Raw genomic sequence first — 22,036 nt, 5'->3', positions numbered from 1 at the left:
TTTATTTTTTTTGCCTTTTCTAGGGCTGCTCCCTCGGCATATAGAGGTTCCCAGGCTAGGGGTCTAATCGGGGCTGTAGCCACCAGCCTATGCCAGAGCCACAGCAACTCGGGATCTGAGCCGAGTCTGCAACCTACACCACAGCTCATGTCAATGCCGGATCCTTAACCCAACTGAGCAAGGCCAGGGATTGAACGCAACCTTATGGTTTCTAGTCAGATTTGTTAACCACTGTGCCACGACGGGAATTCCTATTGTGTTAATTTTAATATGGCACTTTTATTCACTGTACCCAGACTTTTGAATTTAAAATTTATTTTTTTTCCGGCCTAGTTTTTTTTTTGTTGTTTTCTACAGATTTTTCTTTCATATTTAAATATATAAGTATATGTTTATTAATTTTATGTATATGTTTATACCTCCATCTTTTGCATGTGTGAGCTATTTATTCATCAAGTGTTAAACACCACATCTATAGCGTAGTACAGTAGGTGTTGTGAGGGGCACACAAGAAAAGATGTTAGGATCTTAAGGAAATTAAAGTCTAGCTGAAGTATATACAAGACACCCAAAGGACTATTAAAAAGGAACTGATAAATAAATGCAAGGTAAACTGCATGTGTGTATTATGGGGCATGGAGTAATAGAATGATGAGGATGACTGGGTTTAAGGAAGACTTTTTGGAAGTGAAATTTAAACTTTTTCTTTTTTTAATTTTTTTGTCTTTTTGCCTTTTCTAGGACCACACCTGTGGCATATGGAGGTTCCCAAGCTAGGGTTCCAATTGGAGCTGTAGCTGCCGGCCTACACCACAGCCACAGCAACGTGGGATCCAAGCCGCGTCTGTGACCTACAGCACAGCTCACGGCAACGCTGGATCCTTAACCCACTGAGCAAGGCCAGGGATCGAACCCGCAACCTCATGGTTCCTAGTTGGATTTGCTAACCACTGAGCCACGATGGGAACTCCTAAACTTTTTCTTAAAAGATGTCAACTATAATAAAAAATTTTAAAAACAGGAATTGCATTTTTGAAAGTATCTGTTCTTGGGTTTTGAATGTCCAGTCCACAGATACCAAAAAGTCTGTGCTTAGAATCCATGAGTCCATCAACTTGGATGAGGGGGTAAAGAATCTTTATTTGTTACTAACTTCTAAATAAAATTTAGCATTTCCTTTCATTATCAATGTAGACCCTTTAACTTTGTCACCAGTACAAATCTCAAATATGTTCACATTGTATTATAGTGATTGCAGAACTCTCAAAAAAAAAAAAAAAACAAAAACCCCAAAAAACAAGGTCTTGATTGCTGAAGTATGTGGTTATGTTTCCAGATGGCAGAATTCTGATATTATGGGAAATGGGGAGAATAGCCCAGAAGAAACAAATAATGTGGGTAAAATCATGGAGATCCCAATGGATAAATTAGGAGTTAGATATGCAATGTTGAAAAGTAGGAAAGATAGACAAAGAATATAGTAGATAAAGAAGGTGATTTGGTTTAGAGACTGGAAGAAGAAGATTTTGTAGGGTAAGGTTGAGATTTGATGTAAGAAAGAACTGTTGTTAGTTCTTGAGCAATCAGTTAGCAGATGATTACTTCCCACAGTCTGTCACATACAGGACATTTTTAGTGTTGAGCAAGAGGGCAACTCAGTGAAAATGTAGGTTCATCCATTATGGAGGTGTACATGATGCAGGCACACTGAATGGGAGCCTATTGTTTTAATCAAGGAAGTAATGGACTGAGAATGTTAACTCTAGTAGTAACTTTGGAAGTGGGACTTCTGGTAATGTAATAAACACTAATACTAAGGCAAAATACAGCAGGAAAGAATTCAGAAAGATCCTGTTAGATACCACATTGTGATAAGCCAACTTAAACTTTCATGGTGGTTTTTTCCTAGTCTGTCACATCACCTATAGTAATAATAACCTTTGATAATTAGCACTGTTGAACATTTATTATGTGCCAAGCACTGTTCCACGTTCTTTACTTGTGATACCTCATTTAATCTTCAAAACAACCATGTGAGATAGGTGGTATTATCCCAATGATACAGATAGATGATTTAGGTCAGAGAGGATAGATAGCTTGTCTACATTCACAGAGTTCTCTAGTCATAGGGTCAGGGTTTAAACCTCGATCTGTTTATTCTGAAGGATGTACTTGTAAGTACTCTGTTGATTTGTTTCTGAAATGCAGTTCCCCTGTCCACCTTCAATTCTCAAAAATATTCATATGACATGACCTGCTAACCCCTGAAATCTTTGTGTATGTTTTAAATCTTAATTATGTTCCATGTGGTATTGAAACCTTAACAGGTGAGTGTTTAGCATGTGGGTCACATAAGCAAAATATCCATTGAATTTGGTAAGATAAATGAGGTAAAGAAAAATTGCCAAATGTATTCAAGTAATATAAAAATATAGCTAAGTACAATTTTCACAAGCCTGGTATGGATTATTATTATAATTTCTCATTAGTCAGGATTTGGATGAAGATGTTGAAGAAGCTGGTGCACTGCAGAAAAATCATGCTTCTGTGACATCTGCGAAGTCCACAGAAGCTGCAGATTCTGCCTGCCTGCCTACAGAAGATGAGTCATTAAGCACTGCAAGCTGTGAAATACCCACAGAACAAACTCCAAGGAGTGATCCAAAGAATGCCCTAGAAGTAAATGATGTCGAAGCGACAGGGGAGAAAGAAAACCGTCGTGATGATAAAACTTGTGTGCCATCAACTTCAGAAGAAGAAACAAGTGAAAATGTGCCTATAGCAGAAGATACTGCAGAACAACCAAAGAAAAATAGGATTACTTACTCACAAATTATTAAAGAAGGCAGGAGATTTAATATCGATTTGGTGTCAAAGGTAAGTACCAGTTTTACCCATCCTATCATAGAATAATACTAATTTTTAATTGAAAATAGCCTCTGGCTCCATAAACCCAATCTTCATAATTTTATTCTCTAAAAATGTAGAATATTTTTTTAATAAATAGTATCTGAATTTTATAGTTCCATTAAAATATTCTTTAAACATAGGTTAAAAGCACATTAAGAATGCTCAGTACTATATCACAAGGATACTTTTATATTGGAGCACATATCCCATCTTAATTTTTTCCAATGGCATGGATTCTATGAATTCTATCAAGAGAAAAATTCTGATTAACCTAGTTACAGATCTCTGTTATTTATAGTCAGTCTATGAAATGAACTCTTTTTAGCCCTTATTTATATAGTAACTGTTTTAATATCTCTGTGATAATGAACATTTTGACTAAGCCAGTACATTTTGAAAAATCATTATTTTAGGTGTTAGGGCTTTGGAGGATAATTTAATAGTAGTGGGGCAGGGAGGCTGGGAAGAATGCTATTGTTTTTGTCTTTGGTTATTTTTCCATCTTTACCTCTAATGTTAGGTCAATATTGACTTCAGAGGAGGTCCCTAAGTCTCAGGAGGGTACAGTATTGCATTGAGTTTATAGGAAGCAAGGCTAATTTAACGCAAAAGAATAGAAAACTAGTAAGATAAAAGATAATGACTTTAAAGGGTTATATTATAGGGCTGGAAAGTAGAAACAGAGACCAAATACCTATGTTGAAGGCAAATGAGAAATTGAAAAGAGGTAGGAGAGAGTAGTAAGAACATCAGACTTGCCTCAAAACTAGGTTTTTCTATTTAAGAAAAAAAAACTAGGACTTTCTATTTAATGTGCTCTCTTGAATTTACGAGTTATAAAGAGAGGGACTAATGCTCATCATATTTTGGTGATCCAATTACATGTCATTATAATGCGGATCTCTTTGAATGTGATGCCTGAAAATATATCTTTTTACTACCCATTATTTTTTTCTGAAGCAGCTCTCTGTGCCTGATTCTGCCTTGGTCTGACTTGGCTACTGCTTTGGTCCTACCTCATATTTCTGTACTATCTATTCCACCTACTTTGCACCTGCCATGCTTTGAAATCTAGCATGCTTTCCATGTTACCTTAGCTATTAATTTCTGGGTGGAAGTTTAATCATAGCTCACTTATAGTCTTCCTGTTCTCATGAGCAGAAAATAATTAAAAAAACAAAACAAAACTGAAATAGTCAAGTAACAAATGAGGTTTGCTCTGAAAATTTCATTTTGAATTAGCTCCTTGGAATTTTGAATGCCTGACCTAAAGAAATGATGATAATAAATGGGGGTTAAGAGTTAAGGCTAGTTCACAAAAGTCTTTAACCCTTATGGTAGCTGAAATACAGTAGAAATCTGGCAAAGGAAAATTGTAGATGAAGGTGCGGTCTCAGTTTTTGCAATTAGTGTAGGAAATGATTCATTTGCGTAGTGCAGGGGGAGATAGTTTAATTAGATGCCAAGACATTTGAGGAGACTCTGAAGAAGATTTCTGAGTATTTTCCTGAGTTTGAATGGTTAATAATAGTGGTTCTCTTAGGGTAAATTAAAAGCAAACATACCTAGAGGAGTCAAGGCAGTTATACTTTGTCCTGTGTAGTTTTCATGGGTTCATACATTTAAAATATAACCAATAATGCTTTACTGTACTCATCGTACAAACGCAGGAATAGCTAAAAGAATGTACAACCATAGCAATGTGAGAGGTTTATTATCATTTTTAAAATGTTAGTCATTTAATGAACATTTATTGAGTACCTGTTGTTGGAAAGCAGTATATTCCATGATATTGGGTCAGTCACTCCTGGGAAATTCCATCTGTTCTGATAACTGCAGTTACTACATATGAGTTTAGGATGACTGACAAATATCTATCTTAAGCCCTACCTGTTTCCTCAAGTCCAATTTGATATCTCCAAACTATTTGACATTTCTTCATGCATTTAATATCAAAGTCATCATGATAAAACTGACAATTCTTGTGGTGCTTTTTAGTTTACAAAACTCATCTTTGTATACAGCCTTATAAAAAGTAATCTTATAGCTCAGGATAGGTTAGTTAAATAAAATACTTTATACTACTGTACTGCTTAGACTAATAAAGAAGATGATCAAAAATGAAGTTCTTACAAATAAAACCATTTCTAAGAAGGTCCATACCCCTAATAATCATGGAACCAACATGCCAAGTGAAGCATGTTGATTATTAAATCTAGTTGCCATTAAAGTAATCAAATTGAAGTATTCTTTAGCCTTTTGCCACTGTGAAATTGCTATGAAAGGTACTTACAGAGTGATGGAAAAGAAGCTTAGGTTTAAATCTGGTACATGTTCATTATTTCTGAGTTTCAGACATAAGTACTTTCCACTCTTCGGTGATATCTTAAATGCTTTATTTTTAAAGCTGGCATTAAATCTTAAGGTTTATTAAATCTTATTAAGTTAAAATACATTCTATATTTTATGTAAATATTTGTGAAATTATTATGGTTATTGAGGGATCATTAAATTTTGAGTATTTGTTTTTAAACACATAAGGTATTTGAAGTACTTGTTTTTTATTGTAATTATACTGTTAAGACTTGGCGCTATATTCTTAAAAGCATGAGCTATATCAATGGTGTAGTGTATTAGGCTCTGTTTAGTCTGGGTAATTGGATGGTTTCAAAAAAGATCAGTGTAAGGTTAGTTTGTTCTGCACAATGTTACACTAATATGGTTTACAAAAATTCACCCAACTGATAATGATTTACAGAAAATCTGTATTGAACCTCTTGCATACTCAGGCTAATGGTTTTGAATTTTTGAAATTCCCTTTCTCTTTGTAGTAAAGCTAATCTTTTCTTTTTCCCATTTATTACAGATGTAGCATTTCCATTTTTAATGTTTATCAGGTTATAGACACTTTGACATCATCTCAGTATAGGAAATAGCCAAGTCTGTTGCATTTAACCATTTAGTTAAATTTAAAACATTCTAGATAATACTGTTGAAATTGTTTTTGTCTCTCTGAAATTGGTTATGAGATACATTGAATGGTTAATTCAGTCTCTCACATTCATGCTGGCAATAACCGTCATCCTTATTTCTTGAAAAAGACATACCATATAAATCTAGACTGCTAGGATTACAGAGACCATATAATTTCACTCTTTTGGTGGACCTTCATAGCCAGCCTTTTTCTTTTTTGGTCTGTGAGGAGGTCCAGTAGGCTCGTTTCTTTTTTTTTTTCCTTGGCCATGCCTATGGCATGTGGAAGTTCCCAGGCCAGGGATGGAAACCACACTACAGCAGTGATGATGCCAGATCCTTAACCTACTGTGCAACAGGAGAACTCTTATTTTCTTCTTATTAACTACCTGACCTTTTATAAAATAATATATATGCTGGATTATATTTGATATGATATAAATTTTTAGCAGGATCTGACTGAAGAGGCACTCTATAATTAAACATACTAATATTTCTGCAGTCAGATGTGTGAATGTTTATATTAACTGAGACAAACAGATGGAAGAACCTTGTATCAGTTTGGGTCAATGATTTAAAAACTATGGATTCCATAATTTTTTGGATTTTGTATTTCAGATAATAAATTAACCTATGTTAAATTGTGTTATGTATTATAATATTAATAAGTGTAATGCTTTTTACAAATAAGTTAAAACATAACAAAATTATGTTTATTTAGTGTTTATCACTTTCTATTTCACCTTTTATTTCATCCTGTAAAATATTTTCTTTGTACAGCTGCTGTATTCTCGAGGATTGCTAATTGATCTTCTAATCAAATCTAATGTTAGTCGATATGCAGAGTTCAAAAATATTACCAGGATTCTTGCATTTCGAGAAGGAAGAGTGGAACAGGTACTATGCTGAGCAAGTATTGTTACTGAGTATGCGCTTAAGTTAGGTTTTGTTTTAGAAGGATAAGCAAATAAGATTGTTATTTTCCTGGTAAAGCAGCACATTCCAGTTCTACATGGTGACTAATAAATGTAAATAGTAAGAGATTGCCAATTAAAATGTCGAGTGTTAATTTTCTCATGATGTATTCTGCAGCTTGATGTTGGTGTTGAGAAAGTGTTAATTTCAGAAAGCATTGCTAGATTTAAGCTGTCGTTTGTTCCCAGTTAGGGGTGACATGCTATTGGCCTTTTAATGGCATAGGGAGAAACTTGGCAGAATTAAGAAAGAGAGCTCACAAGTTAATTAGCTCTGAAGTCAACAGAGATGCCATTAGAACTGATGGAAAGCAATATGAAACAGGCTGACTAGAAAGGACATAAAAATCTTCTCATATTTAAAGGAAAAAAATGTCATATGAAATACTTGTATCACTAGGAAGCTATTTCTTAACTTTTAAAATCATGATTTTCAGGTTCCTTGCTCCAGAGCAGATGTCTTTAATAGCAAACAGCTTACTATGGTAGAAAAGCGAATGCTAATGAAGTTCCTTACATTTTGTATGGATTATGAGGAATATCCTGATGAATATAAAGGTATTGTTTTTCATTAAATTTTTCTCACATTCTTTTTTTGTGTTATTTTAATACTTGCTCTGATTTAGTAAGCCACTCAAAACACTTTTAAATATTTTTACTCTGTGCTGTTCAATAACTTAGCCACTAGCAAAATGTAGCTATTTAAATTAATTAAAATTAAATAAAATATAAACTAATTCCACAGTCACACTAATCATGTTTGAAATGCTCAGTAGCTTCATGTGGCTAGTGGCTATTATGGCTACAGTGCAGCTATAGAACATTTTTATCATGACAGAAATGCTGTGTTGGGTGTTCATTTTTATTCTTGTTCATTAAACACTGCTGTCAACTGGTTCTTCATAGATGATAATCTGTTTTCATTATCCATCAATTTTTTTATCAATAATAAATCTGTTTAGTTTTTCATTTTTCCAGGATTACTTTTGCTTAGAATATTGAAGTATTCATTTTGATTGATTAAAAAAGCTCAGTAATGTGGAAGAGGGGTCCCTGGATTAGGAGAAGGCATGGTCTCTAGCCTTGGCTTTGACCCATCTCACTGTGAGATTGGGGGCAGTTACTTCAAAGCTTGTCGAAAATTGAATATACCACTTTAGTATCAGAGCTTTACACTTAAAGTGCCCTGAGCTGGAAGCGTTATCCAAAATAGCAATATACTGATAATTCAATTACAAAGTTACCGTGAGACATACAGCAAGATTTTTTTTTTCTGGATGGAATATTAAAAGTCTAGCACTTGTTCTTAAAGCTTCAAGTCTATTAGATACTGCCAGATTGCTCTCCCCAGTAGTGTAAACTTCTGTTCTCTCAGTAAATATTTTATAATTTTTATTTGCTTATTGAAATTATTTCTACAAAGTTTTGGTGTGCCACTAATGGTCCAATTACATTTTTTCTGTTCTTGATTTAAAGGAATAGTTTTTAGGGGCTCCCAGAGGTATGATTTTAAGGCTGTAAGACTGATTCCTCTAGCCACACAAAAATTAGTTTCATTATTTTTAGTCATAGTTCATTGTTCCTAGTTTTAGGAAGAAATAACAATTAAAAAAATCAAGTATTATTGTATCATTGTTTTCACCAAAAAATTACCATTTGTCATATTTAATATTTTAAAGTGTAAATATTGACATGCTACAGTTTTAATGATAATAAAGTAAGATTATTGCCAATCATAGAAATCTCTTGTGATGGTTAATGAATAATTTAATACTTTTCTAGTTTTTTAAATTCATAAAATGCTAAACAAAGATTCAACATTTAAAACTTAAAAATTGTGGGGGAGTTCCCGCCATGGTGCAGTGGAAACGAATCTGACTAGGAACCATGAGGTTGCAGGTTTGATCCCTGGCCTCACTCAGTGGGTTAAGGATCTGGTATTGCTGTGATCTGTGGTGTACATCGCAGACACAGCTTGGATCTGGCATTGCTGTGGCTCTGGCGTAGGCTGGCAGCAACAGCTCCAATTAGAACCCTAGCCTGGGAACCTCCATATGGCACGGTATGGCTCTGAAAGGACAAAAGACAAAAAACAAACAAACAAACAAAACTTTAAAAAATTGTGCCATCAATCCAGTTAAGATACTGAGATGGTTTCTGCTTTGGTTCCCACCACAATCAACAGCGTCTGTCCAAATTGTGATAATATTATAACCTATGTCCTTTACAAGGTGTTTTAAACAGACCTGATCTCATTTTTGCGCAATGGTTTTAAATTGAAGTTTGGTTCTGATTTTAATTGATAAATTTTCATTTTTCTTTTCATAGCCTATGAGGAAATTTCATTTTCTGAGTATTTAAAAACTCAGAAATTGACCCCCAACCTCCAATACTTTGTCCTGCATTCAATCGCGATGACATCAGAAACAGCCAGCAGTACTATAGATGGTCTCAAAGCTACCCAAAACTTTCTTCACTGTCTTGGGCGGTATGGCAACACTCCATTTTTGTTTCCTTTATATGGACAAGGAGAGCTCCCTCAGTGTTTCTGCAGGTAAGACAGGCATTGGCTTTCTTGTCTCTTTTTAAGTTAATACTTGAATAACAGATGAAAATTAGAAAAACAAAAGTGACATTTAGTCAAGATTTAGTGTATGCAAACATATAACTTGTTGTTTTGCTCTTTTATAATCTATTTGCTAGCCTACCTACTTACCTAAATGATATATTCAGTTTGACCTATTTTTGAGCTTTATAAAGTAGAATCGTATAGTAAATTCCATTTTTCACTCAGAATTATGATTCAGAGTATCATCCTTGTTGTATAATAGTTAACTTATTGTCATTGCTATATAGTATTCCAGTTTGAATATACTACAGTGTAGTTTTCCATTTTTCTGTTGATGGGCACAGGCTATTTCCACTTTTTGTTGTTATTATCATCGTTGTATATGTTTCAAGATATAAAAGTTCAAGATTTTCTCTAATATACATATCTAGGGGTAGAATTCCAAGTATGGGATAAATGAAGGTTCATACAAGATAGTACCCAGTTGTTTCTCCAGAGGGTTGTATCAGTTTACCTTCCCCAGCAGAACTGAAGAGTTCCCATAGCTCTACATCTTTGCCAACATTTGGTGTTATGAGACTTTTTAATTTTTTTGAATCTAACTCACATAAAGTATCATCACATTGTATTTTTATTTTGCATTTCTTGGATTACTGATGAGATTGATCACCTTCCGGTATGATCATTGGCTATGCATGTTTTCTCTTTTGGGAAATGCTTGTTCATATCTTTTGCCCATTTATCTGTTGGGTTGTCTTTTTCTTATTGATTTGTAGGTTTTTTTTAATATATTCTGAATAATTTTCCTCAGATGAATGTATTGTATGTATCTTGCCTTGTGGTATTTATGATGCATGGAGGTCATTAAGATTATTGTAATCAAATATAGCAGTTTTTTGTTTTTATACTTAGCACTTTGGGGGGTAGTAGAGCATAGTAATTAAGAAGCTGGACTATGGAAACAGATTGACTAGATTTAAATGCTAGCTCCTCTATTTATTAGTTGTGTAACCTTGGATAAGTTTCACAGCCTCTCTATTATGTTTTCAAAGAATCAACTTTTTGGAATTTTGATTTTCTCTATTATATCTTTGTGACCTAGTTCATTAATTTCTGGTATTTAATATCTCCTTTATTTTGCTTTCTTTGGGTTTTGTTCAACTTATCCCTCCCATCCCTTGCTGTTGCCACTTCTTAGGCTGAAACCCCATGAGTTAAATATTCACTTTTTTATTTTCTGATATAAGCATTATAATGATAAAGTTGTAACTATTGTTTTGAATCTTATACACTTATGATATATTATTTTCGTTATCTTTTAGTCCTAGCTATCTTAATTTCCATTATGATTTCTTCATTGACCCATGAGTTATGTGTTTTGAAATAGCTAATCTGGGAGTTCCCTGGTGGTCTAATAGCTAAGACATGGAGCTTTCACCACTGTAGCCCGGATTCAATTCCTGGTCTGGGAACTGAAATCCCACATCAAACTGTTGCACACCATGGCCAAAAAATTCTTTTTTAATTTAAAATAGTTAATCTGATTGATTTTTCTGCTCTTCCTGTCTAATTTATTCTATTGTGCCTAAAAAATATGTATTTATAGTACTAATTCTTTGAACTTTGTTTTATGATTTGTATGTCATCAATTTTTGTAATTTTTCTATGTGTGCTTAAGAAGAATGTGTTTATCTAGTTGTTGGGTATAGGATTCTCTACTTGGTCTTGAAGTCTGATAAGTCAAACTTTGAGTTGTAATTTTCAAACTTTATTTTAATTGAAGTGTTTTTCATTGATCTATCAATAGCAGAGTAATGTATTTTGAAATCTCCCATTATGATTTTTGATTTGTCAGTTTCTCCCTATAATTCTATCAATTTTACCTAATATTTATTTTGAGGCAATTTATTAAGATCATACAGATTTATAATTGTTTAATCTTCCTGATGAATTTAATATTTTGTATTATCTGCTGACTTTCTCCATCCCTAATAAAACATCTTTATTTAAAAGTCTGTTTTGAGGAGTTCCCTTCGTGGCTCAGCAGTTAACGAATCTGACTAGCATCCATGAGGCTGCAGGTTTGATCCCTGGCCTTGCTTAGTGGGTTAAGGATCTGGCATTGCTGTGAGCTGTGGTGTAGGTCACAGATGTGGCTTGGATCCTGTATGGCTGTGGCTGTGGCTGTGGCTGTGGTGTAGGCCAGCAGCTACAGCTCTGATTCGACCCTTAGCCTGGTAAATTCCATATGCCATGGGTGTGCCTTAAAAAAAATGAAAAAATAAAAATAAAAAAGTCTACTTTGATATCAAATAGCTACTCCAACTTTTTGGTATTTGCCTGTTATATCTGTCTCCATTTTGCAACTGTATTTAGAGTTCTAAATAACATATTATTACATATTTTTAATTTCATCTGACAATCTCTGTCTTTTGCCAAGCAAAATGAGTCCAGTTAATAAGAGTTAGTTCTTTCGTTCTGAAGTATATAATTTAAAAATTCCTATAGTTTATGTTCTGGTTAGTTAATGCCTTCTAGTTTGCATGCATCTGAAAATGACTTTTTTTGTGCCTTTTTGTCTTGAGTGAATATTTGTTAGGTAAATATTTCTAGATTGGCAGTTCTTTCCTCTCAGTACTTTAAAATTTTATTCTACTTTCATTTGTGTTTCATTTTTGATATTGAAAAGTTTGATGTTGGCTTAATTGTCATTTATTTGTAAATGATACCTCTTTTCTCTCAGGCTGTTTTTAAGATAGTTTGCTTTTGGAGTTCCCACTGTGATGCAGTGGGTTAAGGATCAAGCATTGTCTCTGCAGTGGCTCAGATTGCTGCTGAGGCGCTGGTTCGATCTCCCATCTGGCACAGTGGGTTAAGGTTTTGACATTGCCACAGCTGCAGTGTAGGTCACAGCTGTGGTTCATATTCAGTCCTTGGCCTGAGAACTTTCCATATGCTGTGGGTACAGCCAAAAAGAAAAAATGATAGTTTGCTTTGGTGTTCCACATTTTCATTACAGTGAATTTAGGTATTTGTTCCTTTGTATTTATCTAGCATAGTGTAAATTGAACCATATGAAATTAACAATATTAAAACATTTTGACCTACAATTCCATATGGTTCAAACAACTACATTATAATTCCTCTCTCTGTGAATTGTAATTTATAATTTTGGAAAATTATCAGATAGTATCTTGCAAATATTTTCATCCATTGCCTCTCTTCTCACCTTTTTGGAACTGCAAAAAGATATGCTTTAGAATTTAGTGTTCTCTCCTCCATATTTTTGATATCTCTTTCATATTTTGTTTCTTTATCATTCCGGGTACCTTATTAAGATCTCTTTTTCCAATTTATTAATTCTTTCCACTTGTAACTAATCTGCAGTTTAATGCTTTTTTAACTTCGGTGTTTTTATCTTTTAGATATTCTGCTTTTTTCCCCCCAAATCTTCCTTGTCATTGTTTGATATTCTCTTTTGCTTATTCATTTCTTTCACATACAGATATTTTATATTTTGTCATGTGTTGTTTCTATCGATTTATGTTAAGGTTTATTTCCTTGTGCCATGCTTATTTTTGATTGAGGGTTTATTTTTGATTGATTTTAATCTGTGGAAATCTGATCCAAATTAAGTATGCTTTCCTTCAAGGATTATTTGTGTTTTGCTTCAGCCGAAGGGCAGTAAGACTTGGGACCCATTCTAACTCCTTTCAGTTGGTCCTTATTTAATAAAGGAACCCCAGATCCAACTCCCACATTTATTTTATTTTATTTTTTTGTCTTTTTGTCGGGCCATTTCCTGCGGCATATGGAGGTTACCAGGCTAGGGATCGAATCGGAGCTGTAGCCGCCGGCCTACGCCAGAGCCACAGCAACGTGAGATCGGAGCCGCGTCTGCAACCTACACCACAGCTCACGGCAAGGCCAGATCCTTAACCCACTGAGCAAGGCCAAGGATCGAACCTGCAACCTCATGGTTCCTAGTCGGATTCGTTAACCACTGCGCCACGACAGGAATTCCCAACTCCCACATTTATACAGGCAACAAGACTTGTGTTTTGTTGTTGTTATTTAATTTCAGTGTTTATTGCTCAAAGCTTTGAGTTCAGCTCAGGGTTTGTTTGTACTGTGTGTTTGTGTGTTTGGGGTTGGGGATTTCCTGTGGACATTTATGTTGTTTTTTTTACTCTCAGCAGTGCAGTAAAAATTATGTTTAATGTAAGAAATAGCTTTTTGGGAGTTCCCATCGTGGCGCAGTGGTTAACGAATCCGACTAGGAACCATGAGGTTGCAGGTTCGATCCCTGCCCTTGCTCAGTGGGTTAACGATCCGGCGTTGCCGTGAGCTGTGGTGTAGGTTGCAGACGCGGCTCGGATCCCACGTTGCTGTGGCTCTGGCGTAGGCTGGTGGCTACAGCTCCGATTCAACCCCTAGCCTGGGAACCTCCATATGCCGCGGGAGCGGCCCAAGAAATAGCAACAATAACAACAACAACAACAACAAAGAAATAGCTTTTTGGTAGTAAGAGAAGGTTCCCTCCACAGTATCTAGTCCAATATACTGCTGGAAGTAGGTATTCTCAAATCTACATTTCTTAACTATGTGACTTTATGAATGATTATAAGAATGTTATTTATATATTTGAATGTGACTAACTTCTGAAAGATAGATAGGTTTGTGTATTTCCAGACAAACTTGCTCTTCCTTCTCCAGTTATTTGCCAAAGTAGAGATGAATGGAGTGTCATGTCCCCTAGGACCAGAGGTCCTTCTATTAATTGAAAATAAGAGGGGAGTTCTGTGGTTTTCTTAATCATTCTTTTCCTCTTCCTGTGGCATTGCCTGATTCAAAAGGAGCCACACTGCTTTCTCTCGTGTTCTCACTTGCTACTTATTCCTATAGAACTTTAGGGTAAGGGATAGGGACTGAATGAACAGATCCACTTGGGAGTGAGTGGAAGCTCACTGCCTTCCTCACCAGCACTTTATGAAAATGGGATGTTTAACCTCATTCTATTTTTTCACAAAATCCTTATATCATAACTCATACATTTTGTAAATATATATTTAGTGTTCATTAATTTTTTTTTTGTCTTTTTAGGGCCACCACACCCATGGCATATGAAAGTTCCCAGACTAGGGGCTGAATCAGAACTACAGCTGCCAGCCTATGCCACAACCACAGCAACATGGGATCCGAGCCGCATCCGTGACCTACACCACAGCTCATAGCAATGCCAGATCTTTAACCCACTGATCAAGGCCAGGGCTCAAACCCGTGACTTCATGGATACTAGTGGCGTTTGTTACCCCTGAGCCACCATAGGAACTCCTGTCGCTCTTTTTAAGGGGAAAGACATTTAAAAATTTCACATGTTTGTCCTGTACCAATTTGAATGAGACTCTTAAGTGTTGAATTCTAGACAAATAAAATGCTTTTCCCCAAAGATGATTGTACCCTCCTTAAGGCTGAGGTTTTTTTGGCCTTCTGTATCTTTTTAATCCTCTGCAGAGCCTATCTCAGTATTTTGTGTATGGTTCATATTTAATGTTGGTTATAAAAATTTTATCTCCCTCTTTCCAGTTTGAAATGAAGTCAAATGATGTAATTAAATGTGTGTGTGTGTATGTGTCTATGTAGATAGATTTTAAAAACAGCAACATAGACTGTGTCATTTGAAGTAGTATATTAAACTTTGGGGTGGTTCTTTGGTAATTAAGATAACTCTGAGTTCTTCCTACATGTTTTATATATGAGTCTGTGTGTTTATAAATTATAATAAAAATGCATTTACTTGGCCTAGGGATATTGACTTTTAATTTTATATTTGATCCTGCATAATGCTTTATAATTTCATAAAAATATTGTTCTTTTTATATCCTAAGGTAGCAATACTTCCACCATCTATACATCATAGCCTACCTACATTTTTTATCACCAGGTTATCAGAATTAGGTGTCACCTGTTCTGTGATTTCTAACCACCATTCTATATGCTGTTTTAATATAACCCTTTTAAGCGTTTTTCACAGCCAGTTACAGTGTGTTCTCATCAAGGCTACTGTTATAAATGGCATGCATGCATATTTATGCGAAGGATTCAAAGACTTTTGTAAGTCATAACCTTGCATTCTAAATTAATTCCACATAAACAGTATAACATTTTAACTACAGAGATAACTTTCATGAATAAATACCCTTTGAGGTTTTATTCAATTTAAATATGTAGATTTTTTTTTAAGCAGAAAAAAATGAAGCTTATTTATTGTACTACCTGCTACCCATTAATATGTCAGGATATGTAAATTGGACCATATTGGAAGAAAAGTCCCTGAAACCTATATATTTTTCTATTCTAGCAAGCCATAGAATTTTCCCTACTGTATATTAGTTGGTTAATATTTTTACTGGCACACTAGGCAGGATATATATGCAGTATGTAGATTTTTAAACTCTCATACTTTATCTTCCAAACAGAAGTCCTTTTTAAGCTCTAACCGACTAATTTGTTTTGTTATCTATATGGTTGGTAACATAGTAGCCTTTAGAACTACATTCTAGTTCATAGGATAGGTTTCATATACTGTGTCATGTTTTCATAACCTGTGAAATGGAACAGTACCCTTACATTTTTTTTTTTTTTTATAAATAGACCTAGACTGCCCGGAGATTGTTACTTGTTCTTTGTAAAGAGAGAGTATTTAACCAATAGTTTACTTGGTAATTTAGTCTTCCATTTTGCAGTGGCCCAGATTTTTTCCCCTTTTTTACTTTAATGTATTGGGATTGTTAAAACATAAAGAATGAGTATATTTTACTTTTAACATGCAATATAAATTGTGTGTGTGTGTGTGTGTGTGTGTTGTACCAGGTATTTGTATTCAAATGGCGTTTTCCTGAGTATTGTATATAGAAAATTGAATAGATGTGTGATCTACCTCAGGAAATTGTGGAATATATGTTGATTAACTTATAGCTTTTAAAAAGAGACTGAAAAAACACAAGAGAAGTCCAAAACATATGAATAACTTACTCAAGATTACAAGAATAGCATGGAAGGACATGAAAAGGAATCTCCCATTTGATACATTCAATAAGTAATGACAGAAAGAAGGATGCCCCAGATGGGCCACATAGATGCTAGTATGATTTTGTCATAACCATGGAATTTGTTTTTTAATTTAAATTGTAGGTATTTTATGTCGTTTTGTCCTTTTCTCTCTCCTTAAGAAAAGTACCTTCTTTAGTCCAAAGTCCAAGATCAAAGCATACACTTTAATGAAGGTTATATTGTTTGGTTTGAGAAAACATCCCTCAGACCAAAGTAACCTGCTTATTTTATTCTGTAATAACCAAGTTTTTTTATCGAGAGAAGTTTCAGAAATCTAAGAGATGTTTGTTAACATGGGCCAATATATTTGAAAACCACAAGAAGCCTTAAAAATAGCCAGAGATTATGCTGATGGAAAATTTTATGAGCTTATGAATTCAACTGCAAGTGAAGTCAGAAGGAACAAAGTTTAAATGGCTTTTTAGGGTCTGGCCCCCATGTTCTTACCCTTCACCCCAACAAATGTGGGCTAGATTACAGATCTAGATACCTTAACAATACATCCCCCCAACAGTATTCTCCTTTATCTATCTTCTTGTAAAAATCTCCCTACTATTCTGTTAGTGATTTAACAGAAAAAAATTAGAGTTGGTAAAACGGTTTTATATTGTTTTGACTGCTTGTCTAAGTTTACAAATGAGGAAAGTTAAAATAAAAAGAGATTGAGGAGTTCCCATTGTGGCTCAGCAGTAATGAACCTGACTAGTATCTATGAGGATGCGGGTTCGATCTCTGGCCTCACTCAGTTGGTTAAGGATCCAATGTTCCTGTGAGCTGTGGTGTAGGTCACAGATGCAGGTGGTCAGATTGGGTGTTGCTGTGGTTGAAAAAAAAAAAAAAAAAAAAACAGAGAGAGAGAGAGAGAGAGAGAGAGATTGAGGCTAGAAACCAGATTTACTAATGTGCATTCTTCACAACTCACTTCTTATACAATTTCTGAACATTTTCTGAAAAAATTAAAAGGAGATAATAAAAACATTGTTAATAAAATATTTTAATAATTTGGGGGGATTTTAAAATATATGTGGTTTAACACCTTTTAATTTGCTATGATTTCTTTTTTCACTGTCAATACAGAGTCACTTTCCAAACCAAAAAAAAAAAAAAATTGGTGAGAATAAGGGCCATTCTTGCAGTGTTCTGTGCCCATATTTTGATTGTATGCCCAATAGCTAATACCAGTTTAGGTGAATAAAGAAATTATGTCAACTTCCCACATTTTACCTGACTGGTAATGGTAAAAGGAAAAACAGACCACGAACAAATCCGTCTCCCTTCCACCTCTATAACTTGTATGTTTGTGTTTGATAAATTGTAATGCAAATGAGCCCAGTAGCAGTTATATTTTATATATTTTGGGAACTAGTCAGTATTTATCTCTTTGATGCTTCCAGTCCCCTTGGTTTCCTCCTACAATGTTATAGGTAGAACTACACAGTACACCTACATGCCAGATAGGGCCCTATGTCTAATTGGTAGATTTGACCAGTCCAGATATGTATGTATGTTTGTTTAAAACTTGATTACTGAATCATGCCTTAAATATTTGAAATTAAATGTTTAAAATATTTCCAGAGTAAATTAAAAAGAAACAGATTTATTAATTGAACATTGAGTATATAAATAAATCATATGTTAAGCAAGAAATAATTTCCTAGTGGATCACTGCCCACTCTTTTGCTACCTGAATAGAGCTGCATAGAGTTTCAGCTGAATAGAGCTGCACTGAAATATCCCAAAAGTTAATCTAGGGTCCATAGGTCTTTAGAATTTATATACAAAAGGTATGTCTTTATGAGAAAGATTCAGAGTTTCATCAGATTGCACAGACATCCATGACCTAATAATACAGGTTGAGAACCACTGTTAGGATATTTTTATAAAAGAAAACATTATTATTTTACTCAGGTAATCATTCCTTCAGAGCTTATGAAAAAGAGGAGAGGTCCTAAAGAGTGAATAACAGAGGTGCTTCTGGGCTCTAAAGACAGGGGAGAGATGGGAAAACATGGAAATATTGCTAATGGAACTGTAATTTGCAAGCACCTCTTTGGATAGATGCAAGCAGTTATCTGTGCTCTAGTGGTGTGGAGGAGGAGAAGTAAGTTTAGTGTAGTGAACAAGAGTGTACATTGTAGAGCCAGACCAATGGAGTAAAATCCTGGTTTCACCAATTACTAGGTGTGTATCATCGGTTAAGTTGTTTAACTTCTCTGCTCCAGTTTCTTCATTTTTTTTTTCCCATGGAAATAGTAGTGGTAGTATCTGCCTCATAGATTGTGAGTATTAAAATGAATTAATATGTAGAAAGTTAGTGCTTAAACAAGGGCTTGGCTTAGTAATTATAAGTTTTATTACTCTTACTGTTACTGTGGTTATGATAAATACTCCTGCTGTTGTCTTCGCTACTGCTGCTGTTATAGAAGGCCACAAGGGCAAGTATGAGAGCAAGTTAAGGACTGATTGACATTTGTGTTCTAACTCATTAGGTCAACAAACTTTTTCTGTAAAGCATCAGGTGTAAGCAGTATAGGCTTTTGCAAGCCATATGGTTTTGGTAGAAACTATTTGCAGTTATAGATAATATATAAAAGAATGGACATGGCTATGTTCCAAAATCTTTATTTACAAAAATAGGTGGCAGGTTTTCAGACCTCAGTTTAATCACCTGAATAGACTTTTGTCTACAGAATATACTAGTAATTTTTTTAAAGCCCCCATATTAGGAAATTTTACAAAATTGCCTCAGTGTAATGCCTGGTATATATTAGTCACTCATTAAGTATTTGATGGATAAATGAATGAATAGTAGGTATTTTTGAATTACTGCAAAAAATCATAGAGCACTGTTTCTCAAGCTTTCATGTGCATCAGATTTCAACAGATTACTGGGTCCTATACCCAGAGTTACTGACTTATATATCTGATGTGGGGCCTGGAAATTTGCATTCTTTTTTCATTTCAATGATTTTTATTTTTTTCCATTATACCTGGTTTACAGTGTTCTGTCAATATTCTATTGTACAGCAAGGTGACCCAGTCACACATACATATATACATTCTCTTTTCTCACATTATCATGCTCCATCAAAAGTGACTAGACATAGTTCCAAGTGCTATAAGCAGGATCTCATTGTTTATCCATTCCAAAGGCAATCGTTTGCATCTATTAGCCCCAAATTCCCAGTCTGTCTCACTCCCTCCCCCTCCCCCTCGGCAACCACAAGTCTATTCTCCATGTCAATGATTTTCTTTTTTGCGGAACTGTTCATGCCGTATATTAGATTCTAGATATAAGTGATATCATATGGTGTTTGTCTTTCTCTTTCTGACTTACTTCACTTAGTATGAGAGTCTCTAGTTCCATCCATGTTGCTGCAAATGGCATTATTTTGTTCTATTTTAGATGGCTGAGTAGTATTCCATTGTGTATATATACCACATCTTCTTAACCCACTCATCTGTGGAAGGACATTTAGGTTGTTTCCATGTCTTGGCTATTGTGAATAGTGCTGCAATGAACATGTGGGTGCATGTGTCTTTTTCAAGGAAAGATTTGTCCAGATATATGCCCAAGTTTGGGATTGCTGGGTCAGATGGTAGTTCTATATTTAGTTTTCTAAGGTCCCTCCATACTGTTTTCCATAGTGGTTGTAAAAAATTACATTCCCACCAACAGGATAGGAGGGTTCCCTTTTCTCCACACCCTCTCCAGCATTTGTTATTTGTGGGCTTATTAATGATGGCCATTCTGACTGGTGTGAGGTGGTACCTCATAGTAGTTTTGATTTGCATTTCTCTAATAATCAGGGATGTTGAGCATTTTTTCATGTGCTTGTTGGCCATCTGTATATCTTCTTCAGAGAAATGTCTATTCAGGTCTTTTGCCTGTTTTTCAATTGGGTTGTTGGCTTTTTTGTTGTTGAGTTGTATAAGGTGTTTGTATATTTTAGAGATTAAGCCGTTGTCACTTGCATCATTTGAAACTTTTTTCTCCCATTCTGTAAGTTGTCTTTCTTTTTAATGGTGTCCTTCCCTGTGCAAAAGCTTGTCAGTTTGATTAGGTCTCATTGGTTTATTTTTGCTTTATTTCTGTTGCTTTGGGAGACTGACCTGATAAAACATTTGTAAAGCCGATGTCAGAGAACGGTTTGCCAATGTTTTCTTCCAGGAGTTTGATGTCATCTTATCTTATGTTTATGTCTTTTAGCCATTTTGATTTATTTTGGTGCATGGTGTGAGGGTGTGTTCCAGTTTCATTGATTTACATGCAGCTTTCCAGTTTTCCCAGCAACACTTGCTGCAAAGACTGTCTTTTTCCCATTGTGTATTCTTGCCTCCTTTGTCAAAGATTAATTGACCATAGATGTCAGGGTTTATTTCTGGGTTCTCTATTCTGTTCCATTGGTCTGTCTGTCTATTTTGATATCAGTACCACTCTGTCTTGATTACTATGGCTTTGTAGTATTGCCTGAAGTCTGGGAGAGTTATAACTCTTGCTTGGTTTTTGTTCTCAGCATACAAGTCTTTTACCTCCTTGGTCAGGTTTATTCCCAGGCATTTTATTTTTAGTGTGCAATTTAAAAAAAAAGTATTGTATTTTTTAATTCCTTTTCTAATATTTCATTGTTAGTATACAGAAATGCGACTGTTTTCTGAATGTTAATTTATATCCTGCTACGTTGCTGAATATGTTGATCAGTTTGAGAAGTTTTGGATTGAGTCCTTAGAGTTTTCTGTATATAGTGCCATGTTATCTGTATACAGTGACAATTTTAAGTCTTCTCTTCCAATTTGGATAACTTGTTTCTTTGTTTGTCTGATCACTGTGGCTAGGACTTCCAATGCTATGTTGAATAACAGTGGTGAGAGTGGGCTTCCTTGTCTTGTTTGAGATTTTAGTGGGAAGGCTTTTAGCTTTTCTCCATTGAGTATTATATTTACTGTGGGTTTGTTGCAAATGATTTTTATTATGTTCAGGTATGTTTCCTCTATACCCACTTTAGAAAGAGTTTTTATCATGAATGGGTATTGGATTTTGTCAAATGCTTTTCCTGCATCTATTGAGATATCATGTGGTTTTCGACTTTTGTTAATGTGCTGCATGACATCGATTGATTTGCATATGTTGAAACATCTTTTTGAACCTGGGATGATTCCCACTTGGTCATTGTGTATGATCTTTTTATGTGTTGTTGGATTTGGTTGGCTAATATTTTGTTGAGAATTTTTGCATCTGTATTTATCAACGATACTGGTCTATAGTTTTCTTTTTTGGTGGTGTCTTTGTCTGGTTTTGGAATTAGGATGATGGTGGCATCATAGAATGTTTTTGGGAATGTTCCTTCTTCTTCAACCTTTTGAAAAAGTTTAAGGAGGATGGGTATAAGTTCCTCTTTATATGTTTGATAGAATTCACCTGTGAAGCCATCTGGTCCTGGACTTTTATTTGCAGGGAGTGTTTTTATGAAATATTCAATATCATTTCTAGTGATTG

The 22,036-nt window shown here is 34.8% G+C and overlaps 1 protein-coding gene and 1 long non-coding RNA gene across 4 annotated transcripts in view; both read left to right on the top strand.

The window, feature by feature from the left end:
• The window catches only part of CHM (CHM Rab escort protein), a 192,069-nt gene that overhangs the window by 80,766 nt on the left and 89,267 nt on the right, over positions 1–22,036 (top strand). For all 3 annotated transcript variants that reach the window (XM_021080640.2, XM_003135219.7, XM_085008875.1), the window contains exons 5-8: positions 2,490–2,877; positions 6,664–6,780; positions 7,295–7,415; positions 9,186–9,411. In XM_021080640.2, the coding sequence (XP_020936299.1) occupies positions 2,490–2,877; positions 6,664–6,780; positions 7,295–7,415; positions 9,186–9,411 (852 nt within the window). The remainder of the gene's footprint in view (positions 1–2,489; positions 2,878–6,663; positions 6,781–7,294; positions 7,416–9,185; positions 9,412–22,036) is intronic.
• On the top strand, positions 12,940–15,233 carry LOC146394678 (uncharacterized). The gene is made up of 2 exons (XR_014835866.1): positions 12,940–13,668; positions 13,952–15,233. It is a non-coding gene; the product is annotated as an uncharacterized LOC146394678 (long non-coding RNA).

This window comes from Sus scrofa, chromosome X, assembly GCF_054392235.1.
Source record: "Sus scrofa isolate SSC_HxYL_T2T_F1_AM1 chromosome X, Sscrofa_HxYL_maternal_Yorkshire_Landrace_v2.0, whole genome shotgun sequence".
Taxonomy (NCBI): Eukaryota; Metazoa; Chordata; class Mammalia; order Artiodactyla; family Suidae; genus Sus; species Sus scrofa.
Note: the sequence above shows the minus strand (reverse complement) of the source record. Positions and strands in the feature narration are given on the sequence as shown.